Source organism: Pholcus phalangioides, unplaced genomic scaffold, assembly GCF_987345545.1.
Source record: "Pholcus phalangioides strain wild (caught in Gottingen) unplaced genomic scaffold, Ppha-v1.0 ptg000007l_1, whole genome shotgun sequence".
Taxonomy (NCBI): domain Eukaryota; kingdom Metazoa; phylum Arthropoda; class Arachnida; order Araneae; family Pholcidae; genus Pholcus; species Pholcus phalangioides.
The window spans coordinates 7,065,396-7,091,683 of NW_028301600.1; the positions used below are offsets into that span (position 1 = coordinate 7,065,396).

General features: G+C 38.6%; 1 protein-coding gene across 1 annotated transcript; it reads right to left on the bottom strand.

The window, feature by feature from the left end:
• Positions 1-17,025: 17,025 nt before the first annotated feature.
• LOC149084866 (dietrich's hyaluronidase-like) lies at positions 17,026-25,847 on the bottom strand. The gene is made up of 5 exons (XM_089232593.1): positions 25,557-25,847; positions 25,093-25,340; positions 24,812-24,961; positions 23,642-23,843; positions 17,026-17,472 (listed from the first exon to the last, which is right to left on the bottom strand). The coding sequence occupies exons 1-5, from the start codon at positions 25,827-25,829 to the stop codon at positions 17,104-17,106; spliced, it is 1,242 nt and encodes a 413-aa protein (XP_089088719.1). The 5' UTR covers positions 25,830-25,847; the 3' UTR covers positions 17,026-17,103.
• Between the last annotated feature and the right edge of the window lie 441 nt (positions 25,848-26,288).

Sequence of the window (26,288 nt, forward strand, 5' to 3'; positions counted from 1 at the left end):
TTTATTGTGGGTATTAAAAAAAATTCCCTCTCTCGTACAAAAATGTATTCATCGGAGAAAAGATCAGTTATCGCAAAATCTGGGCATGCTGCACTCTGCTGTAGGAGCCAGCGGGCGAAGTGTACGCGACGAGCATAATCATCTTCATTCAGTGTTTGGACTCGTTGAAAATGGTATGGGTGTAACCTCTCACACTTCAGCACCCGCCATGTTGTGGATTGTTGCACACCAAGGCTATGGCCCGCAGCTCGTGTGCATGTAGTTGGCTGCTCTGCCACCATTTCTGAAATCTCGTCTTCCACACCTGCTGTTCTGACAGTCCTTTGTACGACCTGCATCAGGCCGGCAAGCGAGAAAGGATTCCGTTTTGCGCAGCTGCCAATGCAAGTGTGCAAATGTTTTCAGATTGGGCAACCGCCTGTGGGAAAAACGCTCGCCGTACATTCATGCTGCCTCTGTGCAGGGTCATCATTTCAACTTTTTCCAGGGGGTGGGGGCAAAGCACATGTACTCAATGTATGTATATATATATATACCATTTTTAGTGTATTTTCAAAAGCTGGGGGGGGGGGAGCAACTGCCCCCCTAACTGACGGGCTTGCCTCTGTGGTACTTCCGTTTGCAGCTCCGTAAATGAAATGCATGCCTACTTTTCAGTATTATTAAAGTGTGCCATTATCCCGTACATCACAACTGTTAGAATGGTTGCACACTGGAATAACTTCACAGGGCTGGCATCCCTGTGCGTTTCATGTTAGACCATGCATTCTTTGATGACAATTGTTTGTATTGGTGTGTAGTATCTTAAAGTACCCTCTTAAAGTTTTTCCCATCTTTTCGGAATCACCCTGTAGATATTTATACATTAATGTACTCTATGAGTTACGATTTTACTATTATTTTATGATTTGACCGAGATTGTGGGTGGTTTTTCATGTATATATTATTCAAGAAATAAATTGTGAAACAATAAGTATACAAAATTAGTGAAGCTTGATTATTTGAAATTTTTTCTATCAGTTTTGGCTGGTTACGATGTGATTTTATTTGGTAGGTTTCCAGCTATGAACCTTTTCAGTTATATATGAGCTTATAGGAAAAAATTGTTTTATTAATATAATACCTATATATTGGATCATATGTTGAAATTATAAATCTTTAAAGTATTTTTTCGTATATACATGTATTTCTTTTTCAAAATTTATCCGTTGATCAGTGTCATTAAAAATCTTGGTTATAGGTATGAATTTAGTTTAATGTCTTCCTTTTTCAACATAAAATAGATTGTTATGTGCCAAATGGTTTTAGTAGTTTGAGCAATAAAATATATTTCTTTTTACATTTTGTTGATGGCATGGTTGAGCTATGTAAGATTACATGCTAAATTTCTTCCTTGGAATTTTTTCTTTCTCTGCAATGCATTATGCTGTGATAGAGTTTATTCAGTTGAGTGTTTTGAAAAAATATGCATATTTAAGGACATCAATAGCATTGTTAAAATCTTTCTTTAAAAATGTGAAATTCCAATTTAAAACAAGTAAAATATCTTATTATAAATTATATCAAGATTTATACATATTACTGCTAGTTGATGTATCCAAGTAGAAAAATGTGTTTACCTGGGAAATTATTTTTTGTTTGAGGTTTTATTTCATCAGTAGATTACATTATAGGTTGTTTTTGTTGAACTGTTTTAATGTTTAGAAAAGTTAATAAAATATTTTTAATATTTTTGTGTTTGTTAATGTGCTTATACTCATATATTAATTCAATGTTTTGAGTAGAGCCCGGAAGTTTTGGCACTAAAAATTCTCAAAATAGGCAGGCAAAAAGGCATTAAAAATGCTTAAAATAAGAACTAAAAAGGCATTTATAAATAGAAGGAAGAAAAAATAACTAGAAACAGGTATTATAAGAGTCCAAAACTTGCTGAAAAATTGGTTGCATTTAATCCGTCTACTATTTTAATTATAGTTAATAATAATTATATTATCCAAGTTAAATTGAGATTTCAATTTCAAAATAAAATGCTAGTAGACCCTCAGAATTATAAGTTAATTCCAGGGCCACCATTACCAGACGCGAGCCGGTAGAGAAAATGATCTGTGGGGCTTCGAGTTGCGGATAATTCTCGTTTATTTGTCGTATTTACAAATACAATGCCACAAAAGGCAAAATGCCCAACGAGGTGGCTGAGGTTCGAATAACTATTATCATTGTTATAATACTGAAACATAGCTACCTTGTTCTATTTTTGTAAAAAAAAAAAAATTACCATATATGTGTGCGGGGCTGCATCTGTCGCACACCCCTAAGGGCGACTCTGGTCAATTAAATCGAATAACCAAATTTATATATAAAATAAATAGGGCCATGGTGTGTTTTGAGTGCATTTATGATGTAAAAAACAAAATCAAAACAACACTGGCCCCCCAGAACCCTGTCGTCTTCTATCCCGCCTTATGTGAGCCATGATGTCAAATGACCTCTTGCAGGGCCGGATCATAGCACCTCCTAGGGTTAGAAGGCGTCTGCAGTCTGCTTGTGACGTCAGTAAGTACATTTCCACTCGGAATATTCAGGGTAAAAAAATTCCCTGCTCGTGCCAGTATTATCGTTGTGAGGAAAAGAAATGATCGGAATCAGAATTGGCGATTTCTATGCCCCACATCCTATCACTATGCGGTATTTGTGAGCCAATGAAGATTCTACGCCAAAATAAATGAAATAGGATGCTGTGTCTCAAAATGTGGCAAACTTGCTAGGTAGTCTGAATGACGTTTATGGCAAACAGTACAAAGACCTATCTCTAGGAGACGATGATCGTGTGCGCCAGACCAGAGGAGGCGAAAATTTCATCCTTTTATCTCTCCTTCAACATTACAAGAGGGCTTGCCCCGGCTGACCAAGCATCTAGTTGCGGCCCTGGTCTGAATGACGTTTATGGCAAACAGTACAGAGGCCTATCTCTAGGAAGTGCTGATCATAGGTGGAGATAGACTTGGAAGTCTCTGGGGGGGCATGATGATAATGATGTCAATTCATATATACACCTATACATTAGATCTGTCGACTCCACTTTGGACGCTATGGGGGTGGGGGCATGAGCGTATGCTCTCCGCTCATGGGCAGGATTAACTATTAAGCAAAATAAGCACGTGCTTAGGGCATCGAGAGAAAAGGGGCACCACAAAATGTTGCCAAAATGTTTTTTTATGTGCAAATTTTTCCAGCATCTGGCAGAAAATCCTAAAATTTTCGATTGATTGTATAGTTGAAGATATTCATCAAAAAGATGGCACAAATACAGAAAAACTGATAATATTGCAAACCATAGATCACGTTAATGCTGAGTTTTTGGAATGAGATTTCCTGCAATTTCTATAAAGTTATCTTGAGCTATTTTAATAGCATCATGGGGGGCCCTTTGACAAACAGATTTTTCTGAGGGACCTTCTCTACCAGCTAAAAATTCCTGCCTTTGAATTTGCATACTAACTCTCGCAAATTGTGAACAGATCTTGCCACGATGTCTTCGGGTTGTGTCCGAGTGAGACCCACGCATTAAAAATAAATCATTATCGTTCTCGACCAATATATGATAACTATGTACTAAATCAATACAAAAATGACAAATTTAAGAGTAAGCCGAGTTCTACAGAATAAGGATGTGAACTTAAAAATGCTCAAATCAGAGTCATTAGCGGATCGACTATGGTTTCAGGGGTTTTATCTTAGTTGATTATTACCCTTGTGTGTGTGTGTGTGTGCACAAAAAAGACAGTTTCGATGCCTCTGGCGTATAAGTCGCACCAGTAAAATAACCCGAAAACTCGCTGCTGTGTTCCCAGACAGATGAAATGCGCCAGAAATTATCTCCTGGCAGTCCAGTGGTTAGGGAGCTAGCCTTTAATAGTGCAAGTCTGGATTCGAAACCCGGTTCTTCGATGTCTACTAACACATTTTCTGGACAGATCTTACGGATCTCTTGGAAGTGCACGAGGATCACGGTTAAAAAAATTCACGGGTTTCTCTGCGAATCTGATTAGTCCAGTACACTCATAGTTTGAAATTTTGCATAAATACATTAAAATCTTTTTTTGTGTCTGCATAGGCTACACAGCCTAGAGCCACCCTTTTGTGGTTGGATGTAGAATTCCTAGAATATAGGTATGAAGACGCTTTAGTTCGATAAATGCTAACGGATTGCAACTCGAAAATGCAGATGAAAGAACGGGTACAATGATTATGGTTCACCAAAAATCATGTAATAGCGGCCATGCCAAGATTCAGTGGTTGCGTTTGAAGCCACTTTGTGAGATCCTAACAAGCAGTCGATGGAAGAAAATATCTCAATGTTTTTTGAAATATTTTGAAAAAAATCTAAAAATTTAAGGTCTGTCTTTTTGGGAAATGTGAAAGAAGAATTCTAAAAACTTTCAAAGATGTTCGAAAAATAAACAAAAATGATCCAAGAGATACAGCCGAATCCGGTTATAACGAACTCCAAGAGACTCCTTCGATGGGCTACGCTATGGAGACATGTGGAAAAACCTGCGGACACTACCAATTCCAAGGGACCTACGTGCCACTGCGGCAGATATCCTCACGGACAGAGAGGTGGTAATCGAGACTGATGGAGAAACGGCCCGGAAGGCCCTTTGGAGGGGTGCCCCACAGGAACCTAGTGTTGGACAATCTTTTCAAGACAAGGTGGCCAGAGGGGGTAAGGGCCCAAGCAAATGTGGATGATATAATTATCACGGCAGCCACCACAGCCGTAGACCGCACAGGTAAACTCGCAGAAGAGGCCTGGCAATACTGATGGATTGGCTAACTGACCATAAGTTGACGCTATCCCACCAGAAGACAACGTTCGTCTGGATTTCCAACAAGCGACCGCCCACAATCAGGCTCAACTGGATCTCCCTCAAGCGGACCAAGCTTCTAAAGTACTTGGGACTCAGCATTGACGAGGACCTGAAATGGGAGCTGCACCTGGCAGCACAGAAGGTGAAAATGACCGAGGTGCTACAGAGGTTGAGGAGAACCGTGGGCACCCAGTGGGGCCTCCCACAGGAAATGAGACGAACTCTCTATCAGACCGTAGCAGAACGCATAATCGTCTACGGCGCAGCCATATGGTTTTTAAGACCCAAGGTCTAATTAGGGAACAAACTTGACTCAATCTAGAGGCCCCATCTATTGCATATAGCCGGAGCATACAGAACGACTCTCACCAACGCGTTGCAGGTCATTCTAGGAATACCACCGCTCCGGCTGAGACTCAAGTACGAAGCAAGAGTGACCAAGCTGCTGAGGCTGCCTAGAGCCAGTTGTGGGAGAAAAGACGTTTGAACCGGATCGGTACGAGAAACACTGTAGGGGGGTCAACCCACCCATCCAAGACACTGCCTAGATACCAGGTGCAGTTAAACGAAACGGACTCCACACCGCAGGAAATAGAGAATAGAGCTCGACAGGAGCGGCCTATATACGGACAGCACAACAGACCATTCTCAAGACTTGGAAGTGCAAGCTGCGAACAGATAACTCTGTATTTCAAGCGGAGCTACTAGCGTTGCATCAAGCTCTTAAGGATGCAGCTACACTAAAAATTCCGACACATATCAGGTCAGACAGCCTCTCAAGTCTGATGGTAATAAAAAAACCCCTTGACTAAACACAGAACAGCCAGAAAAGCAAGAGAATTGCTCCACAGACACCCTCACATTCGTGTGTCTTGGATCAAAGCTCATGCGGGGCTGTGGGGCAATGGAAAGATATGATGCAAGAGTGGCAGCAAGCATGGGATACCGTCGACAAACCAGGGCGGCCAACACACGAGATACTACCGAGAGTCAGAAACAAGATGAATAAATGGAGAAGGGAGAGTATCATGTTCGTTACAGGGCATGGCCCCTTTGCCATAACTTGCAAAGGTTTAAGGTGGTACCGTCAGACAGGTGTGGGTGCGGCCAGATAGGCACGAAAATGCACTACGCAATGGCCTACCCGCACACGGCACACATACATTTTAACGCGCCAGCCGAGAGGTGGATAGCAGCTTGGACGGACAAAGAACATCCTGGACAGACCCGAGCTGACGAGAAAATTGGCAGATCTTGTTGCATTCCTGGTGAACAACCTAGAAAAAGTCAGGTATATGGGTCCAGAGAGACAGGAAGCCGAGCAGATGCAACAAGAACCAGCACCGCTGAGGCGATCAATGAGATACACGGAGATATCTACCTCCGCGTCGGAGTCAGAAGAAAGCGAACCATCTGCCGCCGGACCAGCGAACTCGAAGCTGACATCCCACGTGAAGAGAAAATCTCGAAAATGGGAAATGAGGCAGAGGCCCACTATCTGGACCGCAGGAAAAAGAGGCACGGTGCCCTCCAATTAGCCCAATAAAAGAGTTGACAAGCCCACACAGCATGAACATCCAAAGAGGCCAAGAGCCCATGATCAGCTTACGCCACAATGGTAAAAGAAATGAAAAAAGAGGCTAAAAGCCCACTAGTTGCAGAAGAAAAGAGGCCAAGAGCTCACAGCTTGCCCAACATTAATATTTTCTTATTATTTTTATTTATACCTTATTATTTTATTATTACTTGTTTTTTTATTATTTTCTTTCTATCATTTATTTAATATATTTTTTCTCTTTTATTGATTTTTCTCTCTTTTCTTATTCTTATTTTTCTTTTACCCGGCCGGACTGCCAACTGGAGTCTTTCCGGCACGACCGCGCCCTCCGGGGTACAGAGCTTATATCGCTGGTGCGTCAGAGCCTGGTCGTGCTCGGTTCGTTTAGTTTAGTTTAGTGATGGTAACCTCTCTTCTAGCAAAATATCCCTCAAAAATTTCCCTTTTGACTAAATTTTCCCCACACATTCCGAAAAACGTGCTGCCATCTAGCGGGGAAAATACAAAATCAAGTATTTTACAATAGAAAAGTATTGCACTACATTAATTTATTTTCTTAAAAAAATTCTTTTGTTTGATGAACTCAAAATTTCCCACAAATGCTAAGAAATTTCCCACTTGGGCAAATTATGGCCAATTTTTCCCATGAATATGGGAAATTTCCCACAAGTTACCATCACTGGAGCCGTCTGTGAGCGGAAGGCAATCTGTAAAGACGCGTCTAAACCCGCCCGAACGCACAAAAAACTGTTTTCCCCAAGCTGTGGGCTAAAAACAGGTTTTTGAGTGGTTCAGCGCGACGGGTCTGGACCTGGCTTCATTTTCGTAGTGGATGGTCGAGCTTGTGCCGGAAAGAATGTTTCTCTAATGAGAAGAAAACGGGGAGGGGTGGGGTCCAGGATTGCTAGACATCCGTATATACGGCCACAAGGGCGTATGCAGGTTGGAATTGCATTGAATATTCGTGAATTATTAATGGATTCGGCGACCTCGGCTTCGAGAGGTAGGGTGGTGAGGGGAGCTCCTGTGGCCTGAGCCTTCTAGGTTCCAGTGCTGATGAGGTGCTGTATTTTTCAATTTAATTAACTTTCAATTAAATTTTTTTTAAATTAAATTTTTGCGGGATTTTTTTTATTGTACGATGATTATGTTGTCCTGGGGAGGGGGGGGGGGGCAAAGCTAAACATTCATCACAACTGACGTGACAAGCTGTAAGCCAATCTTGGCATGTCTCGTATGGTTATTAAAATAAAAAAATTAACTTTTTACATCGTCTCGGTATGCCCAAAAAGCAATTAGAAAGTTGTTTTGCCCACTTTCCCCTGATACCAACTAAAAACATTCCATGTTCCTAATTGCAGTATTCGCTGATATCTGAATTCAAAAAATGGGAAAAAAAATTGAGAAAAAACAGCATAAACACTAATGAATATGCTTTTTACACCTCATTTATGTTGTTTTTTCACAATTTTTCAAATTCAAATTTCTCGGCGAATATCGCGCTCCGGTACGTGGAATTTTTGTTGTTGGCCTCAGGAGAGACAGGGTAACAACTTTTCATTAGGGTGTTTGAGCACAGGATGTCCATATAGAAAATTTATTTTATTTTATTTTATTTTAATAACTATAGAACCCCTTGCAACATGAATGACATATCTGAGTACTACACGTTATTTGGACACTTTTTCTAATTGGAAGTATGCCTCTAGGATCTCTAGGATTAACGGTTCACCAGTAAAATGCCATACCCCTCCCTGTTATCTAGGCACCCTGTCTAATACACTGCTTATGAAAAAAGATTATGGTTGTCTTTTCTAAGTATGGATAGCTTTTGATTCCTCCCATTATATAAGCATGATATTTCTTTTTAAACTTGTTGATTGAGTTAGAATTCTCAATCTCCGGTGGTAACCTATTCAACTTATTCACAACCCTATTAGAGAAAAATTCCCTGCGACACCATAACCTAGAATTGTCCCTTACTAATCGATACTGGTGTCCCCTTGTAAAAGCAGTTGATTGACAGCGTATTAATACTTTCCTGACACAGGGTTACCACAGAAACGGAGACATGACCACAGAAAAAGATTACTACCGCAGGGAATCCCACACCGAGGGGTTAGCGCATGAACCTCTCGATGGGTATAAAAAAAACTGCTGTTCGGAACCGGCAATAAATTGTAGGTTCCGGTCTACTTACTCTTCGTGTGCAGAAAATGAACGTGGTGCGACGAAAATGATCAAATGATGATCAAACAGCGTTTTTAATAATTCATGATTCATTCCGTTGAAAGTTTAAGCACTTCGATCACATCCCCCCCTTCCCCGACACCTGCGTTCTTCCAATGTGAACATATTCAAAAAATCAAGTTTCTCTTAATAGCTCAAGTCTTGCATGCTAAGGAAAGCACGATAGCTATTCTCTGCACCCCCATCCCTCAGTCTATATCCCTCTGTAGGTATAGTCTTCTAAACCTTACGACACATGCTGCAGTCCCGGACGAATTAAGCGGAAGAATGTCTTTAGGAGAACGCAAAGAGATCTTTTGAAGAATGAACCCCCCCCCCCCCCGATCATTCTATTCACTTTTTTGACCATTGCTGTAGAATGTTCAGAATCGGTGATCCCATTCAACCAGTAAGTGGAACGTGGGTTGCAGGGCCGGTCCTGGAAATTCTGCCGCCTGAGACGAATAATATTTTGCCGCCCCATAAGATATGACTATCTGAAAAAATTTATTTCTTTACCTCTATTACCTTGATACAGTGGTTTCCGATGTGTTGCTCATGACCCCCAGGGGGCAGAGGGGGCTAACTTTTATGATTTGAGATGTCACGAGAGAATTTCGTAAATTAAAACATCCTGATGAGAGCAAATATATCAAATCTGTTCTCTGAAGGAGGAGGGGGGGGGGAATGGGCATAGTGTGCGCAAATATTTAACTTTTTTCCTATTTGTTTTGCAAAAATGGCTCTTAAAAGGATTAATTGAGCTGTATAGCCATACATATATCATATAATGCAATAAAATTCTATATAAAATTTACTGAAAATAATTTGAAAAAAAAACTTTATTCAATCAAGTATCGCAAATGTGCTTTTGCGCACTTTTATATGAGAAAACATGAAAATTAATAAATTTTACTTATTCCGAATCCAAAGACGAAATTCCGAATCCATTCAAAAGTCGCTCTCCTCATTTCCCAAAATATCCTCCTTTAAGAATTCCTCATTTCTTAAAATCGTTATTCTTCGCGTTATGTTGCTTATATGTTGTAATGTTGCGTAGCACACACACACACATAAAGATAAGTTTTTCCCGTTTTTTTATTTATACGTTGCTGTGAAATTTAGTAAATGCGTCGGAAAAATATTATATTTGTTTTTAGTGAAGTGCTGTTATGTACTCTCCAAAAACACCCTTGACCGCACATTTTATGATCAAAAATGCTTGTTTAGGAGTCTTATATCACCTTTTAAAGTTTGTCCCATGAATTTAAAATCACCCTGTATTTACATGTCAGAAAGACATCAGTGAATTAGGATCCCTTACACCGCCTATCAAATAAAATTGTTACAATTCTTCGATTGAAATTAGCAACCGGATTATGATTAATGTGCCGTATGAAAAAAACAATGTGATGTGATATTAATTGATATTTTATGAGCAAAAATATTATATAAATTATCAAGTTTGCTCCGAAATTTTAACAGTTGTTATTTGTGCGTGGTAAAACAACGTTAGTAAAACTCGCAAAGTGTAGCGATCCTAGGCTTTCTGTGATTGTAATCAAAAACAATACGAAAGCCAAGAACGGCTACACTTTGTGGGTTTTTAGTAACGTTGTCTTACCACGCACAAATAACAACTTAAAATTTCGAAGCGAACTTGATAATTCAACTAATATTATTTCTTATAAAATATTGACTAATATTATATCATATTGCTTTTTTCATGCGGCACATTAGCCAAAATCGGGTCGCTAATTTCAATCGAAGAATTATAACAGTTTTATTTGATAGGTGGCGGAAGGGGCTCTAGTTCATTGATGCCTTTCTCCCATGTAATATAATACTGAACTGTATAATTGTTTTTAATATTTTCTAGAGAAGGCATATTTTTGCTGACGAAATTTTATTTTATCCGTTTATTGGTTACGGACAAAAGCGCCTAAGAAAAACACAAATTTTTCATGGTGAAAAAGTTTACAAAATATGAACGTTAGAGTCTGAAAATGACTGAGAATGCTTCCGTGTACATAGTTTTTTGCTTCGCAGAAAAAAATCTCCCGTCTTCTATAAGGTTGCACATTATTTTGTCATTCCACACAGATATCGAAATTCTGTGAGCAGAGAAACGGCTCCGTGAAGGTGAAATAAAAGGCAATGTGCCCCCTATCTGGGAAAAAAGTTCAAGGGCAAATTTCATGTAAGAATTTTTTTTTTTTCTTTCACCGTGAGCATCTCGGTGTTTATCATGCCACCCCCTCCATCCTGGAGCTAGGCCCTTCAAAACCGAGACCTTTGGGGGGGGGGGCCTCCTCTACAATGAATTTATAGTGTAAAAAAAAGAGGTTTCTCCCGGTCCCCCCCATGCTAGAACCCTGTCAGCCCTGCCCTTGTAGGGATCATAGTGCTCATTGAAATCATTGAGAATAGATGCTTGATTTCATACTCAGGAGATATTCACCGACAACTAGACGAAAACTCCATGATTCAATGATTAGCATCATGATTATTTCCGTTAAAGCCATATGCCGTTCTTGTACGGGTGCTTTTTCTCTGGTGATGGTTATAATAAAAGCTCTTGATTCGTGAATATTCCCCCCAACAAGCTTACAGGGCGCCAACCTCGTGAGTTCAACCGGTCACGGCGCGGAGACCCATGTCCCCATATCCCACAGTAGGGTCCCCTAGGCTGAGATATTTGGTGGGCCCCAGGTCAGACTCTTCACTGGTCCGCCAGGCAGGAACCCGTATACTCAGGAAAATTATTTCGATATGTAAAAATTCGCGAGAGTGAAAATCCTGTCATAAGAAATGCCGCCCTAAGTGGCTGCCTCGTTTCCTCATGCTTGGCGCCGGCCCTGGTGAGTGGTTCGAACCAAAATGAGTGATGATATACTTATCAACACTAAAGATCATGGTCCATTCTGCAATCATATTCAGTTCGCAGGCCCATAACTAGGCTGGGCAACCGGGCACTGACCCAGGGCCCCGAGCCGAATGAGGGGGCACAAAAAATTTACACTTATTTTGCATAATAACCCTTTCAGGGGGGAGGGCTTCCCAGAATAAGTCTGTCCAGGGCTTCGAGAAGGCACGCCATGGTCCTGCAAGTTCGTCTAAAGCATCTCCCTATCGATTGGATTCCCGACTACCCCTATTAGCTTCACGTCATCTGTGAATTTGCTAACAATTCCATCAATACCCTGATCGAGTTTATCGATAAAAAGTATGGGACCGAGGACACACTTGTCGCACCTGTCAAATCAGAAAATTCCCCGTTCACCTTAACCCGTTGTGACAGACTTATCTTGCAACCACGATTCTATCCAATTGAACAAGTTGTCCCCAAGGCCAATCTGATGTAAGCTCTTCAGGAGTTCAACATGTCGGACCCCCGATCGCATGTCTTTTGAAAATCAAGATAAACAACGTGGACGTTTTAACCCTTGTCCATATCCGTAGTCACATGATCATAGAAGCAAACCAGGTTGGTTACACATACATGACTTTCTGAACACATGCTGATTTTTCTACAAAACATGATTCCCATCTATCCACTTCACCAATTGCCTTTTGATAATAATTTTAAACTTTTCCTAGAGGATGCTCGTCAAACTTAATGTACAATAATTGGACACAATACGATAATTTCAAGCATCGGAACCGCATTAGCAAGCTTCCAATCTCTTGGGACGATACCCTCAGCAACACTATATCTGTAAATCTGTGCAACTGGACCCCAACACAATATGGGCTAATGAACTATTGCGCCAACAGTTCATTTTAGCACATTCTCTAAGGACCCTAGGATATGCCTACATTACTCTCTGCCCTAGACCCTTCTATGGAGGGAAGTCAATCACCCCCTTGCATCCATTATTGACATGGTTCAAAATGAATAGAATAAAAGTAAATGGTTTGATAAGTTAATAACACAAAAGCAATAAAGAAACGTCGATGGAAATTGGTGTTAGTCAGTAACAAAAAACAACAATTAAATCCACCATCTCTTTTCATTTCCTTATGTGGACAAATAATCCATTTTTGGTGACTTTTTCCTGTGACCTACACTATAAATCACGAATAAATTTAGTAAAGGGGTTAATTTGGGAAATTGTAAGCGCTAATGATCGGGAATATAGAGTGTTGCAAAACTAAACAATGTACGGTAGCGAAAAAATTTAATGAGCTTTGTTTGAGAATACGCAGTCATACGTATAATAAGTGTACCAAAATTTTAAGCGCAAATCGATCAAAAACAACGAATTCCTAGATTACGCATAAAAATATGACAGGTATCCCTCGCTTTACGCCCGTATTCACCGACTATAGTCACTGTAGTCACAATTTTTGGATGGGAGATCAATATAGATTGTCTATTGAACAATATAGATTGTAGAAAGAAAAGTCAATTGTTTCCTTCAGGAATCGAACCTGGATCCTCTTGCATACCAGGCAAGTGTGCTAACCAATACACTAGAGACACCACTTTTTTTTTCATATAGCGCACATTACTGACGTGATGTGCTGAGTGGAGACATTGCATCCTCCCTTAACTGCAGAGATAATGAAATCGGCATATCATCCCGAAAAATCGATTGCTAAGTGCAGGGTCTTTATAATTAAAGTTCCACTTTGAAATGGCCATAAATGAAACAATGGACAAAATGTTATCAAACTTGGTAATAGTTTGCAAGAGGTCATGGAATTCAATTTTCATTAAAAAAAGTTCGAAAATTCACTACCAGCGGGGAGTGGCTCTGTATGCAATATTGTTAACGAAATAAGACATGAAGACATCGGTTTAAAATGTTTTTAATCGTTTCTAAAACGATTTTTATGCAGGACGGGGTTCCACCTCACATTGGTAAATGCGTCAAACTGGTACTTCAGCACCATTTCACGGATGACCGGATTATAAGCTGACACTTCCCCATTTCTTGGCCACCCCGGTCACCAGACCTCAACCCCTGTGACTTCTGGCTATGGGGTTACCTCAAAGTCACTGTTTATGGTGATAACGGGAATTCTCTGGTTGGACAGACGTCACAAGTGGAGTTCCTCAAGGATGTGTCCTTGGCCCATACTTTTTTCACTTTTTATCGATAAACTCGATCAGGGTATCGATGGGATTACTAGCAAATTCGCAGATGATGTGAAGCTAATGGGGGTAATCGGGAATCAAAAAGATAGGAAGTTGCTGCAGACCAACTTAAACAGGATTGCAGCATGGTCAAATGAATGGAGCATGACGTTTAGCGTTAATAAGTGCATAATCGCTCATTTTGGTTCGAACAACCCACGGTTCTCTTACGAGTTGAATGGTGTCACTATCCCGGATGCAACTAGGGTCACCGATTTGGGAATTCTCATTGACGAGCGGCTTAGGTTTTCTGAACATTGTTCAGCGGTGGTCAAAAAAGCGAATAGAATGCTTGGTCTCATTTTCAAAAAGGTCTCTTCGCGTTCTCTTAAAGTCATTCTTCCGCTTTTTCGAGGCTTAGTTCTTCCTGGACTGGAATATGCTGTAAGGTTTTGGAGAGCATACCTACAGCGGGACATAGACTTGGTTGAAGGGGTTATAGAGAAGAGCTACACATGTCCTTATTGACACACACAAGGCTTGAGTTATGAAGAGAGACTTCATTTTTTGAATATGTTTACATTGGATGAACACAGGTGTCGAGGAGATATAATCGAAGTATTCAAAATTTTCAATGGGATGGATAGGATGGACCATGAACTTTTAGTACACCACCAATCGACTGCTTTTACAAGGGGACACCAGTATCGATTGGTGAGGGACAATGCAAGGTTATGGTGTCGCAGGGAATTTTTCTCTAATAGGGTTGTTAATAAATGGAATAGCTTACTCCCGGAGGTAGTAAATTGTAATACAATTGACACGTTTAAAAAGAAATACGATAAGCATGTTGGGGTAAATCGAGAAGCTATCTATACTTAGTATAAGACAACAAGAAGTATTCTTTATGGGCATTGTATAGTATTTTATCATGTGTATATATTGATTACAATTTTTGTTAATTGCATATGACATCCATATTTTTATGGGCATCTTTTTCTCATCCACCTCGTTGGGCATTTTGCCTGTTGTGGCGTTGTATTTGTATAAACAATTTGGTGGAATTGAAAAATGCGATACACCGACATGTCCGTAACATTCCCCCCGATATGCTAAGAGTTACTGTTGAGAACGCAGTAATGCGATTTAACTTGCTTTCAGAAAATGGTGGATGCCACATGGAACATGCTCTGTAACACGTTTTAGAAACGATTGTAAACATTTTAAACTGATGTCTTCATGTCTTATTTCGTTTAACAATATTGCATACAGCACCATTCATCGCTGGTGGTGAGCTTTTGAACTATTTTTTTTGCGGAAAATTGAATCCATCACCTCCTGTAAACTATTACCAAGTTTGATAACATTTTGTCCAGTGTTTTTCCTTTTATGGCTATTTCAAAGGGGAACTTTAATTATAAAGATCCCTGTATATTTCAGGCCGATAAAACACCATTTCTCCAAAGTCACATATTCTCTACTGGATTGAGATCTGAGCTTAAGGAGCCGGTCCAAACGATACACGCTGCGTTGTGAAGGATACCATTTTGTAGAAGTAGAACGATGCATTTCTTATTGAAATACTTACAGTAGAGTCTCGAGAGAAAATCCGAGCACGGAAAGTTCGAGTTTCTGGATAATCCGAAGCACTGAAAATTTTCGAATTTACTTCTTGAGACCCTCTTTCTCTCTTTTTGGGTAAGGAAAAACCCATTTAATAGGATTTAAATATAGAATGTGTTCAGTTTAGGCACTATGAGAAAATCGCAACAAATTGAAAACTAGATGACGCAGCAAAAAAAAAAAATCTCTTGAGATTCTATTTACATACACACAAGGCTGCATATACGTAGTATCAAATTTAGAAAATGTAAATAAATATGTATACAGGTTGTTCCAAAGTAGGAAAAACAAGCGTTTCAAAAGTTTAGTCACAAACGTCATTTTAAGCAAATTAATGGCTGTGTGTGATTGGGCGTTCAAGATTACGTGTTAGATGTGTGACATAAAATCTGAGAATTACTGATTTCATCACTAATTCCAAATGTCGAAGTCATCGGTAAAACAAGACAGTGGTTTATAAATTGTGGAAGCTGAAAATGAAAGGCAAGGGGGTGTTAACAGAATTTCGAATGCTTTACAATTGTCGAAACGTAGTACTTGCCCTGTGCTATAGCCCGTAATATAGATTATGAGCCAAAATCACGATGTAGAAGACCACGTACAACGACTACGACAGCAGTGAAATAGATTGTAAGAATGACATTTGTTGCGAAAATTGTTGTGGGGACACATTTTTTATCTGGTCTTTTCGTGAGATAAAAAAATATGTCAGCAATTCCTCTGCAAACCAAAAGTGTCGACACCATATCCTTAAAAAAAAACGGTTCTCCCGCCCTGCCAAAAATCAACCTTCAAAGGGGATTGATATATTCCCTACACGTCCATTTTGTAACCGAGAGTGTGCCCCTGTGTACCTTGTAATTTCTTCATTTGGATCTTGTCTCTTTTTTTAAAACGGTTATTTTTGGTTATTATTCACAGATTTTGAAAATACCTTCGATTATACTGTTGCTTGTTTTCCTATAAATTCTTTTTGAATGGTACTCGTGAGGAGATGAGCTGATGCTTCCAAGAATACGAAAAACCAATGTTCATAGAGCAGACCAAAATTTTTGGTCTTGTCTTCTAAACCTTAATCAAACTCAATTTGAAATTGAAATCATCAGTTTTCGTTGAATCGAATTTGATCAAAATAGTGATTCAAATATTTTTTAATATAGTCACTTATCCAAAATGTTCTGTATAGAACGAACATAATTTACAGACATCTAATCGGTTTTTTCAAACAAATCAAGTCAATTCACAAACTTTTAATAACAATTTTAATCGAAATGATCGAGTCGATTAACTCAACAAAAAATTTTAACTGTAATTAACAATTGACCGATTAACCGACGCGATTAATCGATTAATCCAACTAGCCCTACTTAAAATGTTACTGTAAAAAAAATTCAATTTGTTCTTAAGTTTTTTAAGTTATTATTATTTTTCTTCAGTTATTATTTTTTTGTATGTGTACCGTATATAACATATATGTGTAATTTCTATTGATCTAATCTGAAGTTTCTGTACGCCACTAATGTTCAACCTCTTTACTACTTATTTTGCTGTTTGGTTGTAATGGAAGGGCTCCCGCCTATAATGATGATAGAGATAAAGATAAACTTCAATATTGTGCTTAGGTTGTGCATAAGGGCGTGGCTGGTGGCTATTGAAAAATAATGCACGTGATTATGTTTAGTTTATATTTTTATGAAAATATTCGAGTACACGAAAACAGCTGGCTTTTCTAGAAAAGGTTATGAAATTGCTTCGATTTTATTATTCAAGATTTTCCCTTGACAAAATCTTCCACTATATCCCCGTGAGCAGCGGCATGTTATGTCACCAGCATAGAAAGCTGGGTCGCTTTCGTCGATCAAGAGTTTCCAAGCCATAATAGATTCGTCTGTTGGCCAAGTGCAAGCACCTTGGCCGTTGCAAACTTCTTTTGAGCAACGGTTATAATTCCACGAAATTTTCTCTGAAGCTGGACCAATAATTTGGACAATGTACTTTAATAAGTCTTGGCAGTAGTCCCGCGATGACACAGAAGCTGATGATCCCCATATTACAGCTCCTTTCATACCCAGTGACGCAATTTGGGCCATAATTCTCCAAAAGTCTTCCTACGTTCGGAAGGGAGAAAAATTGCGTTAGAAGGACACAAACCATAGAACAACAATGCATGAGTAATAATGACATAAAGGAACAAACAAAATTGATTCGTTAATTTCAGAAGTACATAGATTAAAAATAAATACACAAAAAGCTAAATTTATGTTCACGAAAACAATAAATATAAATGATGGTAAAGAAATCCACGTAAAATTGTATACCCACTGCCAATCTCAAACTATACTGCTGGCCACCGTAAATGCAACACCCTGAAGGAAGCATGCAAATAATATGAAATTTCCAACATGCATTAGCGGAGGTGAGATATGCAAATGATTAGAATTTCAGCGCAGACGCACATCACGCGCGCCTTTGGCGCCACTTCAAAGCGCTATTTAAGGCTTGGAGATTTCGACGATTTGAAGTACGGTGATTGTGTTTTTCTTGTGGTTTTTTCAAGAAAACGATCAATTATGCCTCGTAGAAAACAGCGATCATCTTTTGATCAAGTATCCGAGTTCGACAGAGGAAGAATAGTGGCCTACCGAGATTGTGGATTATCTTTCAGGGAAATCGGTAGTCGTGTTGGACGAAACCAAACAACTGTAATGCGGATATGTGATCGTTGGATGCAGGAGGGTACGACGGACCGACGTGTTCGATCGCATCCACCTCAGTGCACCACTTCACGTGATGACAGGCGTATTGTGCAGTGACGGATCGCTCAGCCACATCACGAACCATAGCACAGCACATGTACCGCATCATCCAGTGTCTGCGCGTACCATTCGACGCCGTTTACAGCAGAGTGGTCTGTCCGCAAGACGTCCATTGCTTCGTCTACCCTTGACGCAGAACCACAGACGTCTCCGCCGCCAATGGTGCGATGAAAGAAGGATGTGGACGGCACAATGGAATGAAATTGTCTTTACTGACGAGTCACGCTTCTGTCTGCAACACCGGATTCGAGTCTGGAGACACCGTGGAGAGAGAGGATGCTCAACAGCTGCGTTATGTACCGCCACACTGGTCCTGCACCGGGTATTATGGTATGGGGCGGTATTGGATATCACTCTCGCACTCCTCTAGTACGCATTGCCGGTACTTTAAAAAGCCAGCGCTACATCTCCGAGGTGTTGGAGCCAGTTGTCCTTCCTTACCTTCAGGGCTTGCCCACAGCCATATTTCAACAGGATAATGCGCGACCACACGTGGCACGCATTGTCCAAAGGTTCTTCGTCAATCGCCAGATTGAATTGCTTCCCTGGCCAGCTCGCTCTGAGGATCTTTCGCCGATAGAAAACATGTGGTCCATGGTTGCTCAACGATTGACCCAGATTACATCCCCAGCTGCCACACCAGATCAACTTTGGCAACGCGTGGAAGCTGCTTGGTCTGCTGTACCCCAAGAACACATCCAAAGTCTCTTTGAATCAATGCCGAGGCGTGTGGCAGCGGTGATCTCCAACAATGGCGGCTACTGTGGCCACTGATTTTGGCAGGAACCACACTTCACAGAAGTCTATAAATTTAATCATTTGATGCTTGGTCAACATGTTATCTATAAAATAAATATTGTTGCGATATCTCTTGTCTTTCTTGGTGTTGCAATTTGGGTGGCCAGCAGTGTATATTAAAGTGTAATTGTGAAGAAATAGGTATAAAGTATTTAATTATGAATGCATAAGAATAGCTATTCAAGATAACCTAAAATGGAACATACATAGTGAGCAAATGATAAAAAAACTCGGAATGTATTCAGGAGGCCTTTATAATTTTAAATACATAGTTAATAATTTCTTAAAAGATATCTTCTATGCATGGGTTTACTCAAATATAAATTGTGGAATATGGGTCTGCGGAGGAACATAATATAAAAACATACGCAATTTAGACAATCTTTATAATAAATTAAGAGAATTAATAAATGTTCCAATAGGTAACAAAAAAATTCAGTGCCACATATTGACACTTTGACAGGACTACATGTACAGAATTTATAAATTTATCATCAAAAATGAAGAATGGTTAGTAAAAAATGAAAATAGAACCTCGAATAGATATAGAAATATTTATCAAATCCCCCCTAAAAGTGAAAAAACATTATTTCACAAAAGTTTTTGTTACATCGCCCCACAAATAATGAATTTTATCTATTCTAATAATCACACAAATAGTAATAGAAATGCAGCACGTATTGTGCACATCACAAATTATTGCACCAATACATGTTAATAATATATATATATATATATATATAGTAAAATATATCTAATAAATAAAAGAGCTGTTGCTGAAGGAAAAAAAAAAATCAATAATAAAAATCATATAGGCCTGCTGGAAGGACCTTACAGTCCCTTGGGGCTACATAGTGCATGCAATATACACTAGTGTAAAAAATTAAGAGAATTTGCAGACTTGGTCGATTATCTCTAGAACTAATGTACCGATTTTAATGAAATTTGATATGTACATACATTGATACAATACAAAACAAATAACCATTCAATAATTGTAATACACACGCGCATGATCGTGCGTAACACTCGTTGGAGTCGGAAGGTATGAAACAGCGGTTGCAGAATAAACAAAAAAAATGGGTTAATAGATGGGTTAATAGGGGGTATGGTCCCCTCTTACAGATATACAGGTCTCGCAGCGTGATTTCATACTTGAAATAAGGCAGTTCATCATTTCCTGTGGCAATTAGTCCCACTCATTCAGCAACGCTGTTTTCATTCCCTGGATGGTTACCGGAAGGGGGTTGCGAGTTGCAATTGCCCTCCCCAGAGCGTCCCAGACATGCTCTATAGGGTTAAGGTCTGGAGATCTGGCTGGCCAATCCATCCGGTGAATATCCCCACTCTCTAGAAAATCGCCGAGCAGAAAAGCTCTATGTGGCCTCGCGTTATCATTCATTAAAATGAACTCAGGGCCAACTGCACCCCTGAAAAGGCGAACATAGGGCTCCAAGACCTCATCCCTATACCTCACACCAGTCACAGTGCCTCTTTCAAAGACATGGAGAGGTGTGGGGGCCATCGAACATGATGCCTGCCCAGACCATTAAACCTCCTCCGCCATAATGGTCGATTTCGCGGACATTGGAGGGTAGGTAGCGGGTCCCTGGTTCTCTCCATATGAATGTTCAATGAGAATCGGTGCTTAGGCTGAACCGGGACTCATCAGTGAAGAGAACGGTCGCCCATTGATCCATACTCCAATCTCTATGCTCTCTGCACCATGATAAACGGATTCTCCTGTCCGTAGAAGTGAGCGGGACGCAAACAGCAGGTCTTCTTGCAAACAACCCATTCTCATGAAGTCTTTTGGAAACAGTCACCCTTGATACACGGGTTTCTGTGGCTGCATACAAGTTACGAGAGAGCTGAGAAGCTGTAGCACTCCTGTTACGCCTCGCTATAATCGACAAATGGCGATCTTCTCTGGCCGTCGTGGCTCTTGGACGACCTTGCCCAGGATTTCTCTCGATGGATCCTGGAACTGTTTCCATAAGTTACACACGACGCTGGGCGTTAAATTGAACTCTCTACAAATCTGGACTTGAGATTGGCCTGCTTCTAGAGTCCCCACAATTCGCCACCATCGTCATTCATTCCATCGTCTAAACGTTGGTGGTTACTCATTTTTACTGTTACAATTTGAAATTAACCGATTGCTGCAAGATAACACCAAGAAATTCGCCGAGGTGTGCTAGCGAACGAAATGCGTCTTAACTTACGCGCGCTTATAAAGCCTGTTTCTATACTGGCTGCGCCTACACACACGTGTACGCTTACGTATTTGACGTATAAGATTTGCATTTTTGTCTAGAAGCAGTGGTTTTACATTCAGTTCAGTTCTTTTCATGAAATTCGATAAAATATGCAAATTCTCTTAATTTATTTCACCAGTGTATGTGTGTATTTTTTGTCGTTGTCTTTGCATTTGTATATTATATTTTGTATTATTTTGCATCTTGCAAGTAAGTTCATTGTTAGAGATACAAGGGGCTTTATCAATATATTCTGTATACAGGCTGACGAAAATCGTTTGCACAACAGATATCTCTGCAACCGCTAACTTTAAAAACTAACTTTCAGTTACAAACAAAAAGTTTTCCAAATGACGTGCAGTTACTTAAGATCTCAAAATTTGTTTAAGGGGTAGTACATATTAAAAAAAAAAAGAAATCAACTTTTTATGTAGTCCCCGTGTGTTTAAAACCCAATTAGAAAGGTGTTGCCCTGTCTCTCCTGGTGTGAGAATGAAAAAATTTCTATGTTTCTAATTGCAATATTAGCTGAAATATTTGAATTCAAAAATCGAAGAAAAGTTGCAAGAAAACGGCATAAACTAACGGAAAACGCCTTTTCCCCATTTACGCTGTTTCCCCCTCCACCTTTTCTCCGATTTTTGACTTCGAGTATCTCAGCGAATATTGCTCTTAGAAATTTACTATCACCAGATGACGACACAAGTGTAGGACAACTAGTTTTTGAAATATGTTAATGAATAAAATTATAAATTTTTGATGTTTCGTCCCTGTAAAAGTGTTTATTGCATTACAAAAAAGTGTAATGAATTACGCAAGTGTAATAAAACACTGCTTCCCATGAAATGTTCCTTAACAAACGTTTTTATGGTTTTCTCTCTCTCTCTCTCTCTTTGTGGTAAAATAAATAAATATTCATGCAACTGTATAATTCCACAAATTTGAATTAGTATTTTCTATTTTTATTGTAAGCGTGTAGTGCTGACGAAACTTCAAAGTAACTTTAAGAATGAATGAACGCCAGAAATTTGCAACTGGACTTATCCCGTTGCCGAGATTTCTTCCAGCCCAGCTTTGTGGGACTTTAAAGTACCAAGTTAATATTTATTCGTTGTGCACTGAAGAGTTTTTTGGAAAGAAATATATCATTTTTTAAAATGTTTTTTTTGGTTTTAATTAGATGTAAAACGACCTGCTAAAACTTTTCATGATACTTATTTTATTTTTTCCTAATGTGGTAGATAAAGGGTTAAACTTTAATGTCATATAAGTCCTTATTCATTAAAAAATAGTGCACATATACAAAATAAAACAAAACACAGAATAATATATGATTCTCAAATACCAAAACATTTTCAAATATAGGCCTTAAAATGAAAGATGTTATAACTTTAGATAATAGATGATATAAATTCCAACAGTTTTATATGAGAGTCAAGAACTTTATTGAAAAGTTTCAACAATATTTGCCAAGGAAGAGTTGATCAACTTTGCCCAAGAATATTAAGAAGAAATTTAATTAGATTAAATAAGAAATTAATTAGCTCAAGATTCATTAAGAGCGGGAATTCCATGGCAAGAGGGCCATAGATTTAAATTTCAGGAAGCGAGAGTTTTTCACAGTCAATTCCACAGTTGATTTAGATTTCCACGAAGGCACATATATTCGGGCCTTCAAAAATATATTAGTAAACGATAATAAATCGACACGACCGATCGCAACGCTATGGCTTGAATTCATTATGAGCGGGAATTCTAAGAAAATTCGAATAGACCAAACGGGTAGCTCCATTTCGCAAGCATGCAATCAGAACGCTGCATTAGTATCACACGCAGGCTCTCAGCTTCATTTTGACCACGGCGTTTGAAGTGAACAGGCGTATTTTTTTCCGTTGAGCAACCGAGAGTTAAGATTTCGTATTCAATCCAAGTGGGATCCTCGGTCAGCGTGATAAGTGGTTAAATATCTTTTCCTCTGAAGACGACACCCATTGGCGTCGAAATGCATTGGGAATTTGTGTATTTTTCATGTATTTGTCTTATTCGTTGGGGACTTAATAATATTTGCCATGCCTGATTAGCAGCTATCACCTAACGTTTGAAAATTGTACCACTTCAAATACAAATTATTTTATTTGATGCTGAATTCCTCTGTAAGTTTAGTATGCGATTTCAAAAAAGGGGGGGGGGGTACTTCAAGCTTCACACTTCCGTTGTGATCAGTTTTTGTGTACATAAAATCGCCAGACCAGAAACAAACGAATCAAATGTGAGAATTCGAATCATCGTAATTTTCTGAACGTAAGATGCAGAATGACAACACCGATAAAAATTACGAAAACTTTAAGTTCTTCTCTTCAATAATATAGAATAAAAAGAATTGAAATGAAGGATAATTTTCTTACCTTTGGAGCCATAGTTCCCGGTTTCACACTATAGCTGACATATGGATAAATGAAAGCATTTGAGTCGGCAACTCTTAACGCTTCAACTAGGCGACCATTCGTAAACCAAGTCCTTTGTTGAAAGCTGAAATTTTGCAGATGGCTTTCGTATAAATACAATGACGGACATATCGCAGTACTAGCATTCCAAAGCCAAGAGAGTCTGAACACAATGGGAAGAAAACACTAATTATATGAATAAAAAAGTCTAAAGTAACAAATAAGATATAAAAATATAAAGTAATTTATCAACTTTCAGTGAAGTTTTGACATTTATAATTATATATATATATATATATATATATATATATATATATATATATATATATATATATATATATATATATATATATATTAATTCTTTGAGCGCAAAAATAGAAAAATACAGAAATTTCTAGTCGTTTTTTTGTATTTAATGTATATTCCTATGATTACAAACGCCACCACAGGCAAAATGCCCAATGAAGTGGCTGAATAAAGTATGTCCATATATATAAAATATGGATGCCAAATATAACCAAAATACCATTTTTATTAAAGCATATATCACCAAAAAATAATATTGATCAATAATATATAATGGAGTGTCCATAAAAAAGATTATGGTTGTCTTATGGAAATAAACCAACGTACAAACCAGCATTTCTTAATTTTTCTTAAACCAGGGACCAGTAAAATATCTGAAAGACTTCGAGGGTCAAAGATACAATTTTTTTTTTCAAGTTTTACTAAAAATCTGGACATAATTTAATAACATGGATAAGGGCCCTATTATTTTCTATTATAATTAATAACAGGATAATTAATATGATTCTACAGTATGTGGTTTTTTGTGAATATAGTAGTGGCATGTAATTGAATAATTTTCTTTCAATTAGAATCAAATTTTCAAATCTGTTTGTTGACCAGTAAGCGTTTTTAACGCTGTTTTTTAAACAACATAAATATTGCGTATGTAGTAAACCATTAGAAACAAACTTCCGAATTTGGTTGGTATTGTCAACATTGAACCAGTACCAGAAGAGAAGTGAATTGCGTATGTTATGGTTAAAGTTAAAAGAGAGAGTCATGTGTGTGTTTCAACGATAAAATTACAACGTTTAAGACATAGGATACGGTATTAATACTTGCTTATCATTTCCTTTCTTCACATTTTCGGAACACAGAAATTGCTTTAGACTGTTGCCTTCATATGAGTAACAGTTTGGAAACAAATAAAAACACCAAACACTATTAGGTTGCAGTTTTTTGGCCAGCTCCAAAGTTTTTAGCATCCAGGTTCTGTGATGAATGAAACGATCGTTCAGTTAGAGTCATTATTCTTGAATACATTTTGCCAACTTATATTAATTACCATGTAGGCCACATCTTACGCAATAAAAATATTTAAATTGCTTACTCTTCATACTTACTTAGCACTTTCTTCCCATTGTTTTTGAGCAATATTTTGTATAGTGTTTTCATTTTTCAGGTCTGGGTTTTGCTTCCGGACTAGATCTTTAGATCTGGTTTGATATATTTTTAATGGATTCCAATTGAATTCCCAGACAGGTCTCCAAGCTTCCCAATCGATGACACGAAGACCACTGGATGTTTTGTCGGTTATAACTTTCGGAATATCTTGAGACACTTTTTGCAGATGGGTGTTTAGATCACCGAGCTATAACACACAATATGGCAGAGAAGTTTCCATTAAGAATAGTCCTCAAAATTAAGATTAATTATCTATGGCGAATTATTTCATAGAAATTGTGTTTCATATAAATTACAATTTTTGAATCAATGAATATAAATCTTTTCCCCCGCTCAATACATACTTTTATACATAGTGATATTTTCAATAAATCACTAAAAATACCTGAATAGTTCCTATTACCTGAGGGATGCCTCCATTAACGTCGGTACCATTTTCGAGTACTTTTGGGTAAAGCCCAAGCTGCGGTTCATAGAAAATAGTAATTTCATCGCCTTGGAATACATCACCTTTGTTTACAGATATACCATATTTTCTGAGCAATTCATCGAATATCAATCCGTATTTCTGACATTGACGAGAAGGAACATTCCAGATCACGTTGAATTTCGTACTCGAACAGATAGTAACACAGAGCAATGAGAAAAACAACGTAATTTTTATTACTGCAGCCATCTTCCCGTCATTACCTTGTCATCTACAGAAAACGACCTTCATTCCAAGACATGAGTAAAATAGCAGGTGTAATGAACAGATAAATAAATCACCGATAAATCCTTATTATTATGTTCAAAGCGATCACAGCTGTTGAAAACAATGTTGGTCTGCTGCGTGAATGTCGTCTTAGCAGATACTCCTCTCACATTACAAACCAAAATCACAAAACGAAACCAGTGAAAATCATGATATCGCACCCCTGCTTCTGAAGTGACACAACTCAAAATAGTGTTCATCTAGTAATAATACTGTTCTTATTTCTAACATATGCGTTTTTGTTGTAATTAAAATCGGCACTGGCCGTAGTGCAGTGCTGTTGCAAGGATTTTTGCCACCCGGGGCAAACATAATTCAGCCGCCCCGCCCGGGCAAAAAGTGGACGATTTTATAACGGTGTGTTCTATGTTCCCATCTAAA